The sequence below is a fragment of the Atractosteus spatula genome, chromosome 14 (assembly GCF_055471065.1).
Source record: "Atractosteus spatula isolate fAtrSpa1 chromosome 14, fAtrSpa1.hap1, whole genome shotgun sequence".
In the NCBI taxonomy this organism is placed as follows: Eukaryota; Metazoa; Chordata; class Actinopteri; order Semionotiformes; family Lepisosteidae; genus Atractosteus; species Atractosteus spatula.
Window position 1 is genome coordinate 648421 of NC_142719.1, and position 21082 is coordinate 669502.

Consider the following 21082-nt stretch of genomic DNA (forward strand, 5'->3'; position numbering starts at 1 on the left):
CGGGAAGAGCAGCTTTATCCCACAATGACTCAGGACTTTGTGGAGCTGAAGGCCAGTGAAATCCCAGCAAGCCTGGTGGTGGAGGCTGATCTGTGGGGCTCCTGTGAGAAACAGCTGTGGGTCTTCCAGCCGGTGACCGGAGAGTACGGATGGAGCAGGCCCTCTCTCATCCCCGGCCTGAAGCATCCGAAGGATCAGGACAGAGTGTCATGCCTGTACTGGGCCTCTCTCCAATGAGGCACTGCTCCTGCTGTTTTTAAACCAGCACAGTTCAGGGTGTGCAGAGTCGCACTCACTGCAGTGTGAAGGCACGCTGGTTGAAAAGACAGGGTTGTGCTCTTCTCTGCTGGGCCAGGCAGATAGGCTGAGCTGCAGTGAGCTTGGCACAAGTGATTAGATAGAAACTCAGATGTCATTCACTATCCAGTTGGACGTAAAAGACATCGGGAATCAGGTATGTGTGTCACACAAATTAAGAAAAGCAGAGAGGTTACAAACGAGAGCCCATCTGGCCTAGTTGTCACCTTAGTCACTAATTGATCCGAAATATCAGCCGGCTGTTTCTTGACGGAGTACAGTGTATCACCTTCAGCAACATGGCTGGGCATCTTGTTCCAGACTCCCACTGCCCTCTGTGTAAATGTGACCATCGCGATTCTGCACGGGCTCGTGCCCTTGGCGCTCCACCCCACCCGTTCGTCCCGCAACACCTGGGGCGTGAACCTGGGTCTCCGGCATAACGCAACAGGGAACCAGCTGAATGAGCTAAAGGAGACCTCCCTCAGCCCAGGTGGCTGAGGTCCCTGCTACGTGCAGGGAGGGCGCTGATGTCACCGTGGCCAAACTAGCTGCCCTACATAAAGAACTCCCTGGAAATCTCAGTTGTAAATTTACATCCCCATCATTTCCACTTTTGTCCTTTGCTTTCTATTACTTTTTTAAGTCTGGAGAAGCGCAGTTGTTAATGACTAAGAATTTCAGCCTGTCAGAGCAGGACACTCCCTTAACCCTGGAATCTACCTGGTTGGTCTTGTCGAGACAGCCAAGAGCTGCTATCTTTTCTGTGACACAGTGACAAAAATTGGACAGAGTATTGAAATGAGGTCTTGGAAGTGTGTTATTCTAGACATTGACTGTGTAAGATTTTATTTGAGGTTTTGTTTGCTTCCTCACACTGCCTAGAAGATGTAAGTGATGTATCAACATAAAGTAATAAGCTGATCTTCTTCCTCAGTGTTTCCCTTTCTTGCAAAACTCTGCACTTGTTGGCATTAAACATCATCTGCCAGGTGTTTGCCTACTGTTGAATTTTGTCTAAATCATTTTGAATTTTCTTTACTGTTTTTATGGTTTTCTAATCCTTTTAACTTGGTATCATCTGCAAATGTCACACTTTAATTAACTATCTAAGAATCTGGATCATTGCTATAATTTAGGAAGAGCAGTGGTCCTAGTACTGACCCCTGCAGTACCCCACTAATAATCACATATTTAAAAAGAGCAGTACAGTACGTGGTCATGTGGTTGCCTAGGTTCAGGTTAGGGTAAAATTGAACCAGTCCACAACCGAAAAAGACACTTCAAAAGGTCCTTATTTTCTTGCAAGGCAGCAGGCTAGGAAAAGGTAGGAACGAAAACACCCCCCCCAAAATAACATGATAATGAGCCAGGACACCTGCCATGGGTCCTGCAGGGGGTCTCAGTCAGCAGAGCTCGGCCTCTGCCTCTTACCGCCCCTGTACAGACACAAAAACACACATTATTCCCACACAAAATAACGTATTTTTGTATTTGCTGTTTTCTCAAAAATTTTGCACAAATGTAGGTTTGGAATGATTGCTTAAACATGATGCGGAGACCAGCTCCCTCCAGGCTTTAAGGGCTTTAATTTCGGCCTCCAGGCTGAGTTTTTTTGTATGTTTCTGTTGTTGCCACAATACAGAAAAGGTAAGTAGTGAGCTTTAGTTTTTCCTTGGTTTTACTGGCCTGCAGGCTGTGGGATGGACCCCATCACCCCCAATCAGTACTTATCAGCCCTCTGTCTTCTATTCATTAACCAGCTGTCAAATTCAAATTCTAAAAGGCATATTGGCATGGCATTTAGGTTACAGTGTTGCCAAAGCATATACAATCAAGTAGTTCAGGTGGGCAGCTGTGTCAGCATACGTAGGCTGCAAAGGAACAAGTAAAGGTTTATTCCTGCTGAAAGGAGAAGAAAGGAAACAACGTTTTGGCTGTGGAGCCTTCTTCAGGTGTGACATCTTCTTCAGGTGTGACACCTGAAGAAGGCTCCACAGCTAAAACGTTGTTTCCTTTCTTCTATTTTCATCATGGAATAAACTTGTTCATATACAATCAATACAACATGTACATACATTTATAATACAAATACATCATTGGATATTTACATAAGACATACAACACATAGATTGTTATAATAATAATTGCTTACACTTATATAGCGCTTTTCTGGACACCCCACTCAAAGCTCTTTACAGGTAATGGGGATCCCCTCCAGCACCACCAGTGTGCAGCCCCACCTGGATGATGCGACAGCAGCCATAGTGCGCCAGTCTGCCCCCCACACACCAGCTCTCAGTGGGGAGGAGAGCAGAGTGAAGAAGCCAGTTCAGAGATGGGGGTTATTAGGAGGCCATGATTGGTAAGGGCCAGTGGGAAATTTGGCCAAGACACCAGGGTAACACCCCAACTCTTTTCGAGGAACTCCCTGGGATTTTTAATGACCACAGAGAGTCAGGACCTCGGTTTTAAATCTTATCCCCGTCACTATACTGGGGCATTAGGACCCACACAGACCCCAGGGTGAGCGCCCCCTGCCGGCCCCACTGACAGCAGCAGCCTTTTCCCCAGGAGGTCTGCCATCCGGGTACTGACCAGGCTCACACCTGCTGAGCTTCAGGGGGGCTGCCAGTGGTGAGCTGCAGGGTGGCATAAGATTAGCATTAGCAAGTTAGCAAGTCAGCATTCACCTTGCTCTTGGGTTCAATTCTTGATAAGAGTAGCATAAAATGTTTATCTTGATGAGAATTTAATGTAAAGTTATGCCTTTTGTCTCGATTAGAATTCGAGTTTATTAGCACTCAGTCATTCTATATCTTAGAGAATAAGAAAAGTGCAAGTTGCTATTTCCAACCATTTCCTGATGTCTTCCCATAAGCCTTTGGTTTGTATAATTTTATTCCTAATAAACTCATGTATTTTAACAAAACAAAGTTGTCCTGATTTTGCTGACGTCTCATCAGCCAGGTGAGGCTGCACACTGGTGGTGCTGGAGGGGATCCCCATTACCTGTAAAGAGCTCTGATTGGAGTGTGCACAAAAGTGCTATATAAGTCTAAGAAATTATTATTCACTCTTTCTTTAGGAGGTGTGCAAAGTGGTGTGTTCCTATTGCTTGTGTCTTGGCTAGCGGGAAGTAGGCGTGGTCTGATCCGTGGGGATTTGTTACAGCGAGGAGCGCAGATGGTGAGGATGGGGTAGCGTATTGGACTTTGCTTCTCTGGTCCAGTGAGCTCTTTGCTACTTCTAATATCACATAGTATCACTTACATACATCATCCTGTACCCCAGTCTCCTGTACCCCAGTCTCCTGTACTACACCATCCTGTACCCCAGTCTCCTGTACTACATCATCCTGTATCCCAGTCTCCTGTACCCCAGTCACCTGTTCTAAAGGTCCTCAACAGTGGTCTCTGGAGAAAGGGGTGTCCTCTGACTGCATCCCTCTGTGTCTGTCTGTGTGTCGGGGCGGCAGGTGAAGGCTGTTTCCCGTGTGCGATCAGAGGCTCCCTGTCTCTCTGCCCAGGGGCGGCAGGACGCCTTCCTGGTGGCAGACCTGGGCGAGGTGGTGCTCCGACACCAGCGCTGGCACGCTGCCCTGCCCCGTGTGCGCCCCTTCTACGCCGTCAAGTGCAACAGCAGCCCGGGAGTGCTGTGGACACTGGCACAGCTGGGGGCCGGCTTTGACTGCGCCAGCCAGGTAACTGGGGACTGGGGGACTGGGAGACTGTGGGACTGGGAGGACTGGGGAGACTGAGGGACTGGGGAACTGGGTTACTGGTCTGCTAAGATACTGAGTTTATCTGCAGGAGTGGCAGGACTGTCCTGTTTGACAGGATTTGAAACTCCAGATCGTTTTACCTGCAGGCTTAGGTAGAACAGCACAGGAGCTGTTTTTTCAATGACCTGATTTGGGTTAATTTGGCTGCACAGCCAGGAGTGGGAGAGATATTTAAACTAGATTAGCTTCAGGTTCAGTGTTTACACACAAACTGTACCTGAAGCGGTTCTAGTTTTAAATGAATGACAAGCACTGTCACAGTCAAGCTGTGAGACTGAGGATCTGTACACAGGACCCAGGCGGGCGTCTGTGAGGCCCTGTCCATCCTGACCCCAGTGCAGCTCTGCTCTCATGTGGGGGCAGCCCTCCCCCAGCCTGCAGGCCAGCTGTGTGTGTGGCTGCGCTCAGCTCCGCTGTCCTGCGTGTGTCTCAGGGGGAGATGCAGCTGGTTCTGGCCCTGGGGGTGCCGGCCCACAGGATTGTGTTCGCCCAGCCCTGCAAGCAGCTCTCGCACCTGCAGTTCGCCGCAAAGCACGATGTCCAGCTCGCCACCTTCGACAGCCAGGAGGAGCTTAGACAGGCCGCCCTGCACCACCCCCGCGCACAGTGAGTACAGGGGACGGGCCTCCTGAGCACAGTGAGTACAGGGGATGGGCCTCCTGAGCACAGTGAGTACAGGGGACAGGCCTCCTGGGCACAGTGAGTACAGGGGATGGGCCTCCTGAGCACAGTGAGTACAGGGGACGGGCCTCCTGGACACAGTGAGTACAGGGGATGGGCCTCCTGAGCACAGTGAGTACAGGGGACGGGCCTCCTGAGCACAGTGAGTACAGGGGACGGGCCTCCTGAGCACAGTGAGTACAGGAGACAGGACTCCTGAGCAAAGTGAGTACAGGAGACAGGGCTCCTGAGCACAGTGAGGACAGGACACAGGCCTCCTGAGCACAGTGAGTACAGGAGAAAGGCCTCCTAAACACAGTGAGTACAGGAGACAGGCCTCCTGAGCACAGTGAGTACAGGGGACAGGCCTCCTGAGCACAGTGAGTACAGGGAAAGAGTCACACCTGTATACAGCCCCTCTCTCACCTGATGTCCACTGACCTGGGCTCCAGAGTCCTGCCCTGTGTGACCCCCTGTTCTCTGTCCAGGCTGCTGTTGCGGATAGCCACTGACGACTCCACATCCATGTACAGACTGAGTGTGAAATATGGGGCACCACTGGAGGAGTGTGGTCACCTGCTGGAGCTGGCCAGAGAGCTGGGAGTGGTGGTCATCGGAGTCAGGTGAGGAGGCTTGAGTTGTTTTTCCTGGAAAAATAATAGATGTTCAACCTGAATTTAAACTCAGTCAGGTTTGTTGTACTCTTTGTCAGTCATTTCAATGTTAATGCCCAGTAACAGAGTCCAGTGTCCAGTGTTAATGCTCAGTGTCCAGAGTTAATTACTAGTGTCAGAGCTCAGTGTTCAGTGTTAATGTTCAGTAAAAGAGCCCATTGTCCCGTGTTAATGCCCAGTAACAGAGCCCAGTGTCTGGTGTTAATATTCACTAACAGAGCCCAGTGTCCAGGTTTAATTACCAGTGTCAGAGCTTAGTGTCCAGTGTTAATGCCCAGTAACCAAGCCCAGTATGCAGTGTTAATGTTCTATGTCCAGAGTTCATGACCAGTACCAGAGCCCAGATTCCATTATTAATGCTCAGTGTCCAGAGTTAATTACTAGTGTCAGAGCCCAGTGTCAGTAACAGAGCCTAGTGTCCAGTTTTAATTACTAGTGTTAGAGTTAAGTGTCCAGTGTTCATGCCCAGTAGCAGAGCCCAGTGTACAGTATTAATGTTCAGTGTCCAGTGTTCATGCCCAGTACCAGTCTTCACTCTGGGACAGCAGCTGGGACACAGCATGACACTGCTGGACATCGGGGGCGGCTTCCCTGGGACTGACCACACAGGGGTCACTCTGGAGGAGGTAGGGACAGTCTCAACACTGCTGCACTGCAGTGGGTCAGTCCTGAGCCACACTGAGATGGTCCTGTACAGCACAGAGACCAGAGACACTGCAGTACAGTCTGATCTGCAGGGCCCATGGGTCTCCAGCAGCCTTCAGGAATCAGTGCTCTGTGTTCCCTCCTTCCTCCTCAGCTTGCTGTGGTGATCAACGCAGCCCTGGAGCTCCACTTCCCAGCAGGCAGTGGGGTGGAGGTCATCGCCGAGCCAGGCCGGTACTATGTGACATCGGCCTTCACTCTGGCGGCCAGTGTGATCGGGAAGAAGGAGGTCGCCCTGTGTCTGGGGGGCACAGAGGGTGGGTGTTCCCAGGGGGCAACCCCCCTGCATCATCATGGCAGCAGTCAGGACAGGAGCTCAAACTGCAAACCTGTTTCTCCAGGTTAAAGTTGCTCTGAAAGTGTAACAGCTCCAGAGCACAGAGCCCTGAGAGGTGTTTCAGTGATGTTAACTTTAGGGTTACAATCATAATGTAGTGATACTGCAGCATTTTTTTACAAAAGTGTTTCAATTCTGTATGTTTTTATACACGGTATTTAGAATATTTTGTACTGCATTGGCTATTGTGTTATTAAACAGATATTGCTGCAGAGTCAGTCCAGAGAAGAGCAACCACATTCATTTTGGGGTTTCAGAGAGAACTACATCCTAACATGTCCTAATGTCTTCTGACTTGCTGAAGAAACTGAGTCTCTTTAGTCTGAAGGGAGTGTCCCATATTGACAGGCTGAGGGAACTGAGTCTCTTTAGTCTGAAGGGAGTGTCCCACACTGACAGGCTTAGGGAACTGAGTCTCTTTAGTCTGAAGGGAGTGTCCCATACTGACAGGCTGAGGGAACTGAGTCTCTTTAGTCTGAAGGGAGTGTCCCATACTGACAGGCTGAGGGAACTGAGTCTCTTTGGTTGTGAAGAGAGGAACCTTTGAGGAGAACTGATACAAATATGAATAATCCTTTTTAGTCTTCCCGCGTAAGAAGAAATGTAGTTTTCTTCACCCTATCCAATTTCCCAGAAAGCATTGGGCAGAATGATTTGATTACCTCTTGGGGAATGAGGGAAGTCTTTTGTAAAATATACTGTCTCGGATATGAAACTGTGGTCTGAAATACATTTCATGTAGGCTAGACTCTCAGTTACACAGTTGGACTGATTATTTAATTAGCAGCATTAGGTTATACTTATCATTGGTATTTTATGTCACAAGGCAGTTTTGTGCATAACTATAGCTTTAATTAAGGCATTGATTTGTAGAATCAGTCCTAAAAGAAGTTAAGAAAAACCTGTATATACCTAATGTAGAAAATCTTAAGATTAAAAGTCTGATTGACTACCCAGGTTGGAACAATACCCAGGAGACAGGAGATGCTGAGGCTGAGTGTCCTCTGGTGTGAACAGTCTCTGCAGACTCAGCTCAGGTCTTTGGTTTGACAGCTGAAGCTTCTCTCTGCAGGCGAGAGACATCTTTTCTACCACATCAACGACGGGATCTTTGGCAGCTTTGACTTTACCAGGTTGGAGAAGGAAAAATACGCCCAGCCCAGCCTGCTGTCGGTGAGTCTGGCACCCAGCCCCGTTCACAGGACGTCCCACCGGAGTGATGGGGCTCTTGCTGATGGTGCATCAGATGTGGGGTCCTGGGTCAAGCCCAAAGCCAAGCTCTGTACACACAGAGGCTCTATTACTGTCTGCACCTCTGTAGAATAACCTGGGCTTAGACACAGGGTGTGAATAATTGTGTCTGCAGTGGTCAGGGCTCAGACTGCTGACCCTGTGCTCTGCTCTCTCCCTGAAGCAGCAGGATGGCCGGCCCCTGTACCCCTCCACTGTCTGGGGTCCCACCTGTTGTCCCTATGACCTGCTGAGTACCGACTGGCTGCTGCCGGAGCTGGAGCTGGGAGACTGGCTGCTGTTCTTCAACCATGGGGCCTACTCCATATCCATGGCCTCGCACTTCAACGGGTTCGGCCCTCCCCCTGTCCTCTACACGGTGCCCAGACTGCTGTGGTGAGTCCCTGCAGCCCCGCACTGGGCACTCACAGGCACTACAGCGCAGTGGGGAGGACTATAGAGCCTTCAGGAGCACTAGCAGTGAACCAAGAGAGAGGAGCTCTGCCCCCATTCAGCCTCCCCTCACTCCCACAGCGAGTGGGGTCGCCCAGCCGGGCTGTGTACAGAGCTGCCTGCTGCTTCCTGGCCTGAGCCGCCCGCTCTGACTCCCCTGGGGACCCCGGTCACGACAGCCCTGCTCCCTGCTCCATCACTGAGGCAGCAGAGCTCTCAGAACCGCAGGGACACCAGGAAGTGCTGGACACACTGACGGAGTTTGTCTCCTCTCTCCTTTCCCCTCCAGGAAGTGTCTTCAGAAAAGACAGATGGCCGCCATGGAGCTGAGCAGCCCTGAGATCTGATGGCCTCTGTGCGGCGACTGTGACCCTGTGACCCTGTTCCACACGAACACACAGCAGCTCGTCTCCAGTGTCTTCAGCAGGGGCTGAAAGAGACGTTACACACTTGTCATTCATTTGCATTCTTCTGTCTGTCTGAGGGTGGGCTCCCCTAGGTATGGCAGCTGCAGCAGGACAGCAAGCTGAGCTAGAAGCAGAGGGAGGTGTGGTCCAGCACAGCACAGTCATGGCTCAGCCTGGTGAGGGTGAGGCTGTGGTCAAGCACAGTGAAGCTGTAGCTCAGGCCTGGTGAGGGTGAGGCTGTGGTCAAGCACAGTGAAGCCGTGGCTCAGGAGTGGTGAGGGTGAGGCTGTGGTCAAGCACAGTGAAGCCGTGGCTCAGGCCTGGTGAGGGTGAGGCTGTGGTCAAGCACAGTGAAGCTGTGGCTCAGGAGTGGTGAGGGTGAGGCTGTGGTCAAGCACAGTGAAGCTGTGGCTTAGGCCTGGTGAGGGTGAGGCTGTGGTCAAGCACAGTGAAGCTGTGGCTCAGGAGTGGTGAGGGTGAGGCTGTGGTCAAGCACAGTGAAGCTGTGGCTCAGGAGTGGTGAGGGTGAGGCTGTGGTCAAGCACAGTGAAGCTGTGGCTCAGGCCAGGAGAGGGTGAGGCTGTGGTCAAGCACAGTGAAGCTGTGGCTCAGGCCTGGTGAGGGTGAGGCTGTGGTCAAGCACAGTGAAGCCGTGGCTCAGGAGTGGTGAAGGTGAGGCTGTGGTCAAGCACAGTGAAGCTGTGGCTCAGGAGTGGTGAGGGTGAGGCTGTGGTCAAGCACAGTGATGCTGTGGCTCAGGCCTGGTGAGGGTGAGGCTGTGGTCAAGCACAGTGACGCTGTGTGCTGCAGGCTGGATGCTCAGACTCCATGTTGGTTAAGGGCAGGTGAAGCCATGGGTCAGCAGGGGGTTTTGGGAAACATGGCTGAGGGGAAAGAGAGAGAGATGGGCTTGTTAGCTTACCTAGGAGATTAGTTTTTCCCTACAAGTCAGGCACAAGATCGTTTGTGTTTTCCCTCTGGATTTGAAATGTAATGTTGTTATTGTCCACCCTGGTACTAAATAAAAACTATTTGTAGTTCTTGTCTGAAGTCGGTGACGTGGTCTGTTAACACTGTAGACTGTACAGCACTGTAAGTCATACTATTTTCTGTTTGGGTGTGTACTCAATTCTTTGCTAACTTGCTTGCTAAGTAAGTCTGCATGCACTCCCCACCTTGAATGGGGCGTTTGCACTCTCTGTGGCGCCACAAAGGCTACAGGAGCAGTGACCCTCTGTCTCAAGTAGAGGTAAGACTTGCACAGGTTTTACCATTCTGTTGACGTTACTTGAAGAAATCAGACGGTTATGCTCAGGACAAACATAATCCACTGCATTAAACCTCAGGAAACAAGGAATATCTGAAACGAATTCCCATAGATATCATTTGTTTGGTCTTAAGTTAAAGGGATATTTATGATAAAACTGGTGAAACAGTCAGAATTCTGATTGCAACAAGCACTGTTAAGAAGATTTAGAATTTAGAAAACAGATTATTCTGATCAATCCACATGGATTGAAGGTCCCAGTGTGGAAACCCTGTCGCCCCCTAGTGGCGAGAGGAGGTACAAACCCCTCCCATTGCTTGTATAACATTCAGAAGTTTGACCCATTAAAATAACATCCTTCACTCCTTATTGACAGAAGACTGCCTGAAGTACTGGTTTTGTTGCCACATCACCTTCTTTTTCCTTTACAAAAGGATACGATGAAAATGTCATGTCATTTGCCAAACTGCTTCATACCACACGCTGTGGCGGGAAGCCGGAGCCCCCCCCGGCAAGCAGCGAGCGCAAGGCAGGGTACACCCTGGAGGGGGCGCCAGTCCATCGCAGGGCCCGTGCAAGCTGATCACACACGTGGACAGTTTGGCCCGGACACCGGGATAACTCCCTACTCTTCTCGAGAAATGCCCCGGGATCTTTAATGACCACTGAGAGTCAGGACCTCGGATTAACGTCTAATCTGGAAGATGGCGCCCACTACGATATTCTTCTGCATTTTCCCTCACAGGATCAATAAAGTGTCTATCTAATATAGTGTCCCCACCATTAGGACCCACACAGACCACAGGGTGGGGACCCCCGCTGGTCCCACTAACACCACTTCCAGCAGCAACCATAGCTTCCCAGGAGTCTCCCTTCCAGGTCCTGACCAGGCTCAGCCCTGTGAGCTTCAGCTGCCAGTTGAGAGCTGCAGGGTGATATGGCTGCTTGCTACTAAGATGAAAATATTAAATTAAAATAAAATATAAGGCAGAAGACATTTTAACCTGTCTCTCCTGATAGAAGGAGTAACATTTCCTGAAGAGAGATCAGGTCTTGTGTTCGAAAGTGCTTACAACAGGGTCTAAGGTTTAGTCCCATGTGCTCTGTCCTCCCAGCACACGTACAGGAGCGACTGGAGGACCACACAGCCCTCAGAGCCATCTGTGCCCGCAGAGAGGCGCTGGTGCTGACCCGACCGGACTGGACTGGAGCGCCAGGGCTCTGCTCCCCCTCACTCTCTGAGCCAGTCTAGAGCACACCACCTCCAGCCACAGCAGAACAGAACCAGAACCTCAGTGTCCCGGGTTCATCACACCCTCTAAACCCAAGGTCCCAGGCAGCTGGAGGAAGTGTCTCTGTGAGGTTCACCATGGTCTAAGTATTTCATTGACAGAATAATCGTAACCAAGCTTTGGATACATATAACACAATTGGTCAAATACAAATTTCATATACAGTATGTACCGTACGACAGTAACCGAGAATTAATCATTAGGAACCAAGACATTTGGACACTGCAGTCCTCCTAGAGTCTGACAAAGGTAAATTCATTATTCTGATTAACATTCACCACCGACAGGGAAGTCACGGGTTTATAGCAGTTCCGACCCTCGGCGCAGCGCCGCTCCTCTCGGGGTTTCCTGGGTTGAGTCTACACTGGGCCACAAGGGGGCGCTGTGAAAGACAAAATACTACAGGACCGCAGTGTCGCAAACATGGGCGCAGTGAAAACAAGAGTGCTTTACGGCATTCGTCCGCGTTACCGTAAAGCGACGGAGACTCGCGGAAGGTTAAAGACTCCCAGAGGTTCAGGTGAGTAAGAGCGGCCGGGGTGAAAATCTTCACTCCACTGTGTGTGAAGTCCACGCTGGCCTGCAAAGGCGTGTAGCCTGGGGCTCAGGTATTAAACTGTGTGATTGTCATTCGACAGGCGAGCGGGTCTGTTATTGGATACTGACAGCTACCGGCCGCAGCAGTTAAGTTAATTAGACCAGTCTAGTTCGGGCACATACACAGAACTGAAGTAAACAGACGCCCCAGAGCAGCAAGAGTAATGATTCTGGTGCTGTTCTTGACGCGACGTGCGTGACTGTGTGAGCGGACGTCTGGGCCAAGGGCAGCAGCAGGGACAGCCGGTGTCCAGGCTTCGCCAGAAACAGAGGCTCGGTCTCAGTGTGGGTGAGCAGTCGAGTGGTCCGTAACGCCTGTGCCTCCTGTTCCTGTTCCCCTTCCCTCCTCTCCCCCCTTCTCCTCTCCCTCCTACCCCCCTGCCCCTCTCCTCTCTCTCCACCCTTCTCTTCTCCCCCCTGTCCCCCTTCTCTTCTCCCCCCTGCCCCTCTCCTCTCTCTCCACCCTTCTCTTCTCCCTCCTGTCCCCCTTCTCTTCTCCCCCCTGCCCCTCTCCCCTCTCTCCACCCTTCTCTTCTCCCTCCTGCCCCCCTTCTCTTCTCCCCCCTGCCCCTCTCCCCTCTCTCCATCCTTCTCTTCTCCCTCCTGCCCCCCTTCTCTTCTCCCCCCTGCCCCTCTCCCCTCTCTCCACCCTTCTCTTCTCCCCCCTGCCCCCCTTCTCTTCTCCCCCCTGCCCCTCTCCCCTCTCTCCACCCTTCTCTTCTCCCTCCTACCCCCCTTCTCTTCTCCCCCCCTGCCCCTCTCTCTCCTCTCTCCCCCAGAGCCATGCCCTTTGTGGACCTGCAGGAGAAGCTGGGTGTGAACGTGGACAGGTGGCTGCTGGCCCAGAGCGGGGAGCAGCCATACCGCCGGGCGGCGCGGTGCCACGCCTTCGAGAAGGAGTGGATCGAGTGTGCCCACGGTATCGGGCAGACGCGTGCCCGCCAGGAGTGCAAGCTGGAGCTGGAGGACTTCCGGGAGTGCATGCACCGCGACAAGACTGTGAGTGCGCCGGCCGGACACGCTCGGGCCCGACCCGGCCACAGAACCAGGCTCGTTCCCCTCGCTGACCTGCTCCTCCAGCCCCACGCCAAAGCATCCAGCTCATAGGTCATCAGCTATTCGGGTCTGAATGTGTGTTGGAGACGTCGGGGATTGGCAGGTGTGGACTTATTCAGGAAGAGCTGGATGACAGAGCAGCTCAGCTCCGCGTGTCTCTGCCGGCTGTGTTACACCCCACAGGCCTGCTCAACAGAGAGACAATCTGCTGTAGAGCTAGACCCGACCTTGTGGAATGCTGTTACACGCGTTGCATCCTGTGGTTTGAATGCTTAAGCCTGCAGTGCATCGTCCCTGCAGCATTCATTTTAAAGATAATCCAACAGGCTTGAGAATGGCCCTCAGTAACGGAAGAGCCTGGTTCTGGGTGTCAGGGGAGCTGCAGGACAGTACTGCGGTGCCTGTGCACACTGTTGTACAGTTTCACTGCAGCTGCTCATTGTCATTTTGCTGGGTCACATGGTTGCATGTCCAGTGCTGTATAAGGCTGTAAAATCCTGTGCGGTCACTAGACTGTGACAATAACAAGCCAGTATCACAATAACAGAGCCAAGACCGATTCCAGATGGAATTCTCAGATATCTGGAGCTGGATACAGTACCATTGAGTTGCAGTGCAGATTAGTCATCAGAAAAAAATGGATAGCAGGGTGTCTTCACGGCAGCTTCTCAGATACAGAAGACGATAACCAGATTTCTGCAGCAACACACAGACAGGTGGCCACCCTATTGCATCGTATTGTAAAGAAAATGTTATACAATGCACTATAAAGCCATGACACGTGCTGGTGAAAAAGAAGTGATGATTATTTAAGCACTGGCTTTCACAGGCATGGCAGCCCAGGTTATGCACAGCTGATGTACTGATAACCCTCCTGCCTACCTGTCCTGTCTTCTGCAGTACAAGCGTCTGTATGAGATCCGCAAACAGAAGGAGAAGCTGATGAAGGAGGGCAAGTACACACCCCCCGAGCACCACACTGGGCAGGAGGACCCCCGGCCGTGAGGCAGTCACGCCCCCTGCCTGCGCGGAGGAGACACTGCAGCTCGGTGACAGAGGGGACAGCCTATGACCACAGACCCCACTTGCACCCGGTCTTGTGTACTGAGACACCCTGAGTTACCATCAGTTTACAAGACAAGAAAAATAAAATGGCTCTTATTTGAACAGTGGTATGTTCCTAATTTTCCAGAGCCAGCAGGTGTCTGTGGGCTTTTTGTGCGTCTGTCTCGGTCATGGCTGATGAAAACTAGTGCACAGCTCCCTCAGAGTGTGCAGGGCTGCAGGGAGGGGTGTCCACTCTGCCGGGATAGAATCCAGAATCCTGACCCTGACTACTTCCTGTCGTCCAGGTAATAGTGTCAGCAGAGGACCCCTGAGGCTCCTGGGGTCTCCTGTGGGGCACTGTGCTGTGTCTTCTGGGGTTGGTGGTGAGGTTTCTGCACCTGAGCTCTTCATTAAAGCCCTGAACCCCTGAATGGGACGTCTCACTGTGTGGTGGTATGGGAGTTTGGGTGGAGGTGTGTCTGTGGCAGTGTAGGAGCAATTGTGTCTGTGGGTGGATGGCAGTGGGAGTGACTGTGTCGGGCTAGAAGTGTGTAGAGCTGCGAGTGCGTGGAGCCGGGTGTGTGTGGAGCCGGGTGTGTGTGGAGCCAGGTGTGTGTTAGGCACGTGCTGTCCTGCAGTTCCAGTTGTTCAAATACAAAGGAGCCCAGGTGAGCCCTCGCTCATTTCATCACACTCCCTTTTAACACAGAGCTCCTGGCTCCTGCTGTAGGTAATGAGCTTAATACTCAAGGTGTAGCGTGCGAGAAGCTGAAAGCAATTAGGCCTGACAAACCATCTCATTAGTCCAATTAAGGGCTTAATTAAGTAATTGGGTGCTGAGCTGGAATGAGAGAAGACTTGTGGGTGAGCTTGCTAGGAGGACTTGGAGCCGAGGTACAGCTGGGACCTGCTGCCCTGGAGCCTGTCTTTATTTTGGGGGTCAGGCTGTGATCCTGATGCAGGCTGTGGCAGCTCCCTGCCTGTCCTGCACACGGGGCTGATCCCAGGATGGGACACAGTCACGGGGCACACACACACACACAGATGGGGCTGATCCCAGGATGGGACACAGTCACGGGGCACACACACACACACACACACACACACACACACAGATGGGGCTGATCCCAGGATGGGACACTGTTATGGGGCACACACACACACACACACACACACGCGGGGCTGATCCCAGGATGGGACACTGTCACAGTGTGCACTTGCACACACACAGGGATGGTTTGGAAACACCAATGAACACGACTAGCTCGTCAGTGTGTGGTAGGAGTTGGGAAACTGGTGCACCTGGAGAAGATCCTTCAGGGCAAGGGAGAACATGTGAGCTCCACACAGACAGTCCACCAGCCTGGATCCCGGAGACACTGTGCTCAGGACTTTGTCCAGGACAAAGTGACTGCGTGGACATGTATACAGTACACACACAGATGGGAATCTCTCGGATCTGTGAGATCACGGGGTGTTAATATCTGCCATCGCCTCTCCGTCCCAGGGGGCTTCAGTGCAGCTTCCTCAGTCACGACATGCCGGTGCGCTGCGACCCGGGTGGCGTCCCTGCGTGGGCGGAGCTCGAGCGTCACCACATGATCCACGTGGTCCTGTTCCCCCAGACTGGGGGCTCGCGTGGGGAATGTGGGTGTCCGGTGACCCCGGGTGTGCAAATCCCTCTGCCTATAAAAACAAGACCGCTGTCCGCTGTCAGAGCAGGAGCGGCGAGGCGCGTGCGAACTGAATCGTTCGGACCCATCTCGCCGCCAGAACCGGACCTGCCAGCAGACCCGTCAGTGTCTGGCGGACAGGCGAGCCCACAGACAGTGTCGCTTTGTCTGGTAAAGAAAACAGACAGCGAGGCGCTTAATGCCCCGCGTCCGGACTGCCCTGGGGCAGCAGGGCGGCCCGACTGCGTGCTCCTTCAGAACCGAACCGGGCCGGCCCGAGGGAGAGCGGCGAGGGTGAGGAAAGCAGTGAGGAAAGATGTGTTTGTGTCGGATAAGAGGCTGGAGACCGAGTAACGGAGATCAAGGGATTAGAGGAGTCAAAAATCCGCCTTCGAAATCCAATCAGAGTGAGAGCATCCCGCCAGCAGTACCGCCATGCCCCTCCTCCTCATGATCATGATGGTGATTTGTTTTTATTATTATTAGTATCAGTATTATTATTTGGGCTGAGGTCCGCCTGCAGCCACAGCGCTGTGCAGCGAAGAGATTCCTGCTCTCGTGCCGAGCCGCCCCCCACACACACTCACACACACACACACATTCACACTCTCACACACACTGGCGCTCCCGAATCAGGAGCCGGCTGCTGAAAAATAAGCAGTTTTCAGCCGGGAGAGAGAGGGAAGAGAGGGAGGAGAGGGAGGCGGAGAGAGAGTCCGGACAGCCATAGCCGAGCCGGAGCAGCGGTACCGGCCCAGAGCGCCGGTCAGCTCGGCCAGTCGCTGGAGTTGCAGCCATCGCCGAGGACTGGTCGCGACAGAACATCTCCTTCAGAGCGCGGTCGCGATACGCAGTCAGGAGCGGCGTCTCATCCGGTAAGCGGTCCGGTTCGGGTGACTGTTCGGATACCGGGGCAGGTGGTTCGGGTACACGGGCCCTATCCTGCTGTCCACTCGCGCGGCCCGCCGTGTCACCGTGCGTGAAGTCTATGAAGATTGCACAGCAACGGCGTGACCCACGGAGACGAGCTGTCGGCCTTAGTGCTGCAGGAGCGAGGAGGACACTGCCCAAGCGGGTTCTGTCATCATCATCATCATCATTGTTATTATTGCTGCAGCCGCTGCCGTGACTGTGGAACATTGAAACCCACGGTCCCGCGCGACCGCGAAGCTGTCAGCTCTGTCTGCGTGGTGTTTTTCTCCCTGAAGCTGCGAGGGGGAAGCCCGTCCGACAGCCAGACGAGACGCCTTTTGTTCAGGCGGGCTGCGAAAATGAGTCAGTTTGATTACCGGGGCTCCTCGCGAACCCGCCCGGCACCAGAGCCCTGGCGGGCGGGTCCGGTGTGGAACAGGGCGGGAGCGAGGTCAGGCGCAGCAATCCCCGCTCGGATCGCGACAGAGATCAGAATCAGTAAATAGCTCTTTCCGAGCGAGCGGTCACCCCGTTCATTCTCCGGGTGTCAAACTGAGAGCTGGAGAGCAGGAGGGCAGCCGGTGTGTCAGGTGTTACTGAGCGGACACACCCCCTGCTCCGGCGGCAGGGCCTGGGCAGCAGTGTGCAGGAGCTCAGCACGGGTAGGGAGGCGTGTCAGCGTGTTTGTCAGTCAGTCAGCATGTCTGTCAGTCAGTGTGACTGAGTGTGTCAGCGTGTGTCAGCGTGTCTGTCAGTCCGTGTGTCTGAGTGTGTCAGCATCTGCCAGTCAGTGTGCCTGAGTGTGTCAGCGTGTCTGTCTGTCAGTGTGTCTGAGTGTGTCAGCGTGTCTGTCAGTCAGCGTGTCTATCAGTGTCTGACAGTCAGTGTGCCTGAGTGTGTCTATCAGTGTGTCAGTCAGCATGTCTGTCAGTCAGCATGTCTATCAGTGTGTCTGTCAGTCAGTGTGTCAGTCAGCATGTCTATCAGTGTGTCTGACAGTCAGTGTGCCTGAGTGTGTCAGCGTGTCTGTCTGTCAGTGTGTCTGAGTGTGTCAGAGTGTCTGTCAGTCAGTGTGTCTGAGTGTGTCAGCGTCTGCCAGTCAGTGTGACTGAGTGTGTCAGCGTGTCTGTCAGTCAGTGTATCTGAGTGTGTTAAAATATCAGTGCAATTTTCAATTTGTAAATTCTACCAGCATCTGTGTCAGAAATAGAAACTGGAGAAATGTCACAACAGAGCTGAACATTACTGTTTTTAATCTAACAACAACAAAAGCAAGGAGAAGACCTGCCTTCTCTGTTCTGGAATCTGAGTATCTGTCTGCTGCAGCAGCACTACTCAGTCAGGAGACAGGAACCCGATCCCAGAGCACAGCAGTCTGATCCGCTGCAGGGTTTACAGTTCCCTCAGACCCCCAGAGCACAGCAGTCTGATCCGCTCCAGGGTTTACAGTTCCCTCAGACCCCCAGAGCAGAGCAGTCTGATCCGCTGCAGGGTTTACAGTTCCCTCAGACCCCCAGAGCACAGCAGTCTGATCCGCTCCAGGGTTTACAGTTCCCTCAGACCCCCAGAGCACAGCAGTCTGATCTGCTCCAGGTTTTGCCAGCTGCAGAGCACTAGAATAGAAGCAACACCAAAGAGGCGACTTCGTGCTTCTTACCTCCCCTGAGTAACCGTGTGCAGGGAAGAGGTGAGTTAAAGGACAGCGGGACGGAGGCTCAGGGCTGTGCACCCTTAACCAGAGGTTGCAGGTTCGAAGCCCAGGTGGGGCACAGCAAGGCTCTTCTCTCAGAGAAGAAGCATTTGTGATGAATCTATAAACGGGCAGAAACCCGTTTATTTGGCTACAGGCCTGACCCACATAAATGAGCAGAGTTTGGTCTTTTTTCCTTTCTGCTTCGCTAGAATGAACTGCAAGTGAACCTGCGGCTGGCAGGTTGCTGCGCAGGCAGAGTCTGCTGCCCCCAGGGCTCAGTCAGCAGCGCTGTCAGCTGGAGACGGGACCAGGCCCTGGGCGTCCGCCAGGCCCCGTGCGGCTGCTCTGGTCCGCAGGAGCTCGGCGCTCCCGGAGCCCTGAGCGGACCAGCCCTGCGGAGACGGGCCCTGCTTGTGGGTGTCGCCTCCGCTCTGTGCCTGGGGCTGTGTCACGGTTCTGTGTCCCATGTGGAGGGGAATGGGGTGAGCGAGGAGCCGCTGTGGGCGCCCACTGCTGCAGGAATGAGAGCCGACTCAAGCAGCGTCGCCTGAGCCGAGCCCCAGGGGAGCTCGGACCTGTTTCCTGTCTGACCTCCCGTCTCTCTCCCGCCCCCCAGCCCCCCGGCCGCTGAGCGATGTCGTCCTCGGACGAGGAGAGCCTGAGTGAGCGCTCGTGCCTGAGCGAACGGTCCGGATCGCTGTCGCCCTGCCCCCCCGGCCCCCCCGGCCCCCCCGGCGACACGCTGCCCTGGAACCTGCCGAGGCACCAGCGACACAAGCGCAAGAGCCAGGACTCCGTGCTGGACCCCGCGGAGAGGGCCGTGGTGCGTGTGGCAGGTAAGAGCTGCCCTGGGGCAGGGGCAGAGGGGAGACGCCAGACCGGTCTGAGTGCGACGAGTGCTGGGGAACGTGCCTGCAGTGGCGTTGGTGCACCAGTAGGTGGCGCTCTTCTCCCCGGGCCATGTGCTGCTGTGCTGCTGGGTGTGTAGGAGACAGCTGGAGGTCAGGGTGAGGGGTGACAGCAGACAGCAGGGGCTGCAGAGGTGCTGTAGACAGTGCTGGCAGCTTCCCACACACACAGAGACACACACACCCTGACACACACTCACACATGCACAGACACACACACACCCTGACACACACACAGACACACACCCTGATACACACTGACACACACGCACAGACACACACAGACCCTGATACACACACCCTGACACACACTGACACACATGCACAGACACACACACACAATGACACACTGACACACGCACAGACACACACACTGATACACACACATGGACACACGCACACTGCAGTGCACTGTGTGGTATGTGTCCATACCACACATACCCAGTCGTATGTGTGGTGCTGTGTGTTACTCTGCTGCATGTTCCCCTGCTGGGCTGGGGGCTGTTTGTGTGTAGTTTAAGCGTCCTCTTCCCTGCCTCTGTTTCTGGTCGATTTCTGTTCGGGCGGCCAGAAGGGCAGCCCTCCTCTCGAAACCCCCTTGTTGCCATGGGGACCTAGACATCGGGGTATTCCTGTTGCCATGGCGATGAAGGAGCAGGAAGGAGATGGGCCAGAGAGAAAGAGGGGAAGACAAGCAGAGAGAGGGGAAGGGGAGGGGGGTTGGAGAGATGGAGGGATGACATATTGGAAAGGACAGAGGGAGAGCCTGTTGGGAGAGCCAGGGACAGGGGGATGGGGGAGGGGGGTGAGATGGCTCTTGCCTTCGTTCTGCACGATGAGGTCAGGTGGCTGTTCCACAAGGCTCCTGCGTGAAAGGAAATGTTGCACCTCTGTGTGCCTGGACTGCGGCCCACGTGTTAGGAGCTGGAGCAGGGCCCTCCTGTGCTGGGCCTGCAGGGGAGAGCTGGAGTCTGGGAGTGTCCGACAGCAGCGCCTGTGTGAGCAGGGCGTGGGCACTAGAGGGCCCTCACGCCCCGCTCCGGGAACAATGCCTTCCTGCAGGCCAGAATGCTCTTGTGCTCGTGGATAAAAAGCTTCTTTTTTTCTAGTCAAGTGAGTTAATATGAAACTGGGTCAAATTAATGTTTCCAGAATTTATGCCAGATTGTGGTCATCCTGTAGTAAAAGGCGCAAAATTCAGTGCGCTTGTTAATATTATTGTAACATGTGATAATATGGTTCCAGCTGTGGCTGTATGGCCCTAACTGCGAACCTCCTCTCTCACAGCCTCCCTGCCTCTCCCAACTCGCAGGCTTTCCGAGGCAATAAGAACAAAAGGTTACAAACTCTTCTTCTTACTGAGATACTGAGGATACAGCCTGTCCTCTCTGGGCAGCCAGGTCTGCCTGTGTCCAGTGTCTGTGTCCAGGCTGTGGTCACTGAGCCTGTCCTCTCTTGGCAGCCAGGTCTGCCTGTGTCCAGTGTCTGTGTCCAGGCTGTGGTCACTGAGCCTGTCCTCTCTGGGCAGTCAGGTCTGCCTGTGTCCAGTCTCTGTGTCCAGGCTGTGGTCACTGAGCCTGTCCTCTCTGGGCAGCCAGGTCTGCCTGTGTCCAGTCTCTGTGGCCAGGCTGTGGTCACTGAGCCTGTACTTCGTCAGGGTCTGTTTCTCTTTGCTGTTTCTAACCCTGGTCAGATACTCAGCTAGTGTGCATTGTCTGGTAAGGGTCCTGTAGCATTCCAGTTCGTATTGTGTTTGTGTGTGTGTTCCAGTGGTGGGGGTTGTGTTGTCTTGTGCTTCGATTGGATGACTCTGATCTGCTGTGCTGTAGCTGTGCTATCCAGAGGCTGGTAGTGTGTTGGGTGTGTTGTGGGGTGATTGGGCTGGTTCTGATCTGACCTGTTGTAGCAGTGCTGTCCGGAGGCTGGTAGTGTGTTGGGTGTGTTGTGGGGTGATTGGGCTGGTTCTGATCTGACCTGTTGTAGCAGTGCTGTCCGGAGGCTGGTAGTGTGTTGGGTGTGTTGTGGGGTGATTGGGCTGGTTCTGATCTGACCTGTTGTAGCAGTGCTGTCCGGAGGCTGGTAGTGTGTTG

At 53.5% G+C, this 21082-nt stretch overlaps 2 protein-coding genes across 3 annotated transcripts; both read left to right on the forward strand.

Moving 5' to 3' along the window:
• Positions 1-24: 24 nt before the first annotated feature.
• On the forward strand, positions 25-8487 carry LOC148820344 (antizyme inhibitor 2-like). Its single transcript, XM_088932381.1, has 9 exons — positions 25-204; positions 3827-4000; positions 4515-4687; positions 5230-5364; positions 5888-6041; positions 6215-6377; positions 7530-7630; positions 7872-8083; positions 8430-8487. The coding sequence occupies exons 1-9, from the start codon at positions 25-27 to the stop codon at positions 8485-8487; spliced, it is 1350 nt and encodes a 449-aa protein (XP_088788507.1).
• A 3045-nt stretch (positions 8488-11532) lies between these two features.
• Positions 11533-13926, forward strand: ndufs5 (NADH:ubiquinone oxidoreductase subunit S5). Of its 2 annotated transcripts, none has more exons than XM_088932264.1 (3): positions 11533-11626; positions 12483-12702; positions 13660-13926. In XM_088932264.1, exons 2-3 carry the CDS (start codon positions 12487-12489, stop codon positions 13762-13764), a joined length of 321 nt encoding a protein of 106 aa, XP_088788390.1. In that variant the 5' UTR covers positions 11533-11626; positions 12483-12486; the 3' UTR covers positions 13765-13926. The 2 variants fall into 2 exon arrangements, with proteins under 2 accessions (XP_088788390.1, XP_088788391.1); XM_088932265.1 differs by having other exon boundaries at positions 11614-11714.
• The last annotated feature ends 7156 nt before the right edge of the window (positions 13927-21082 follow it).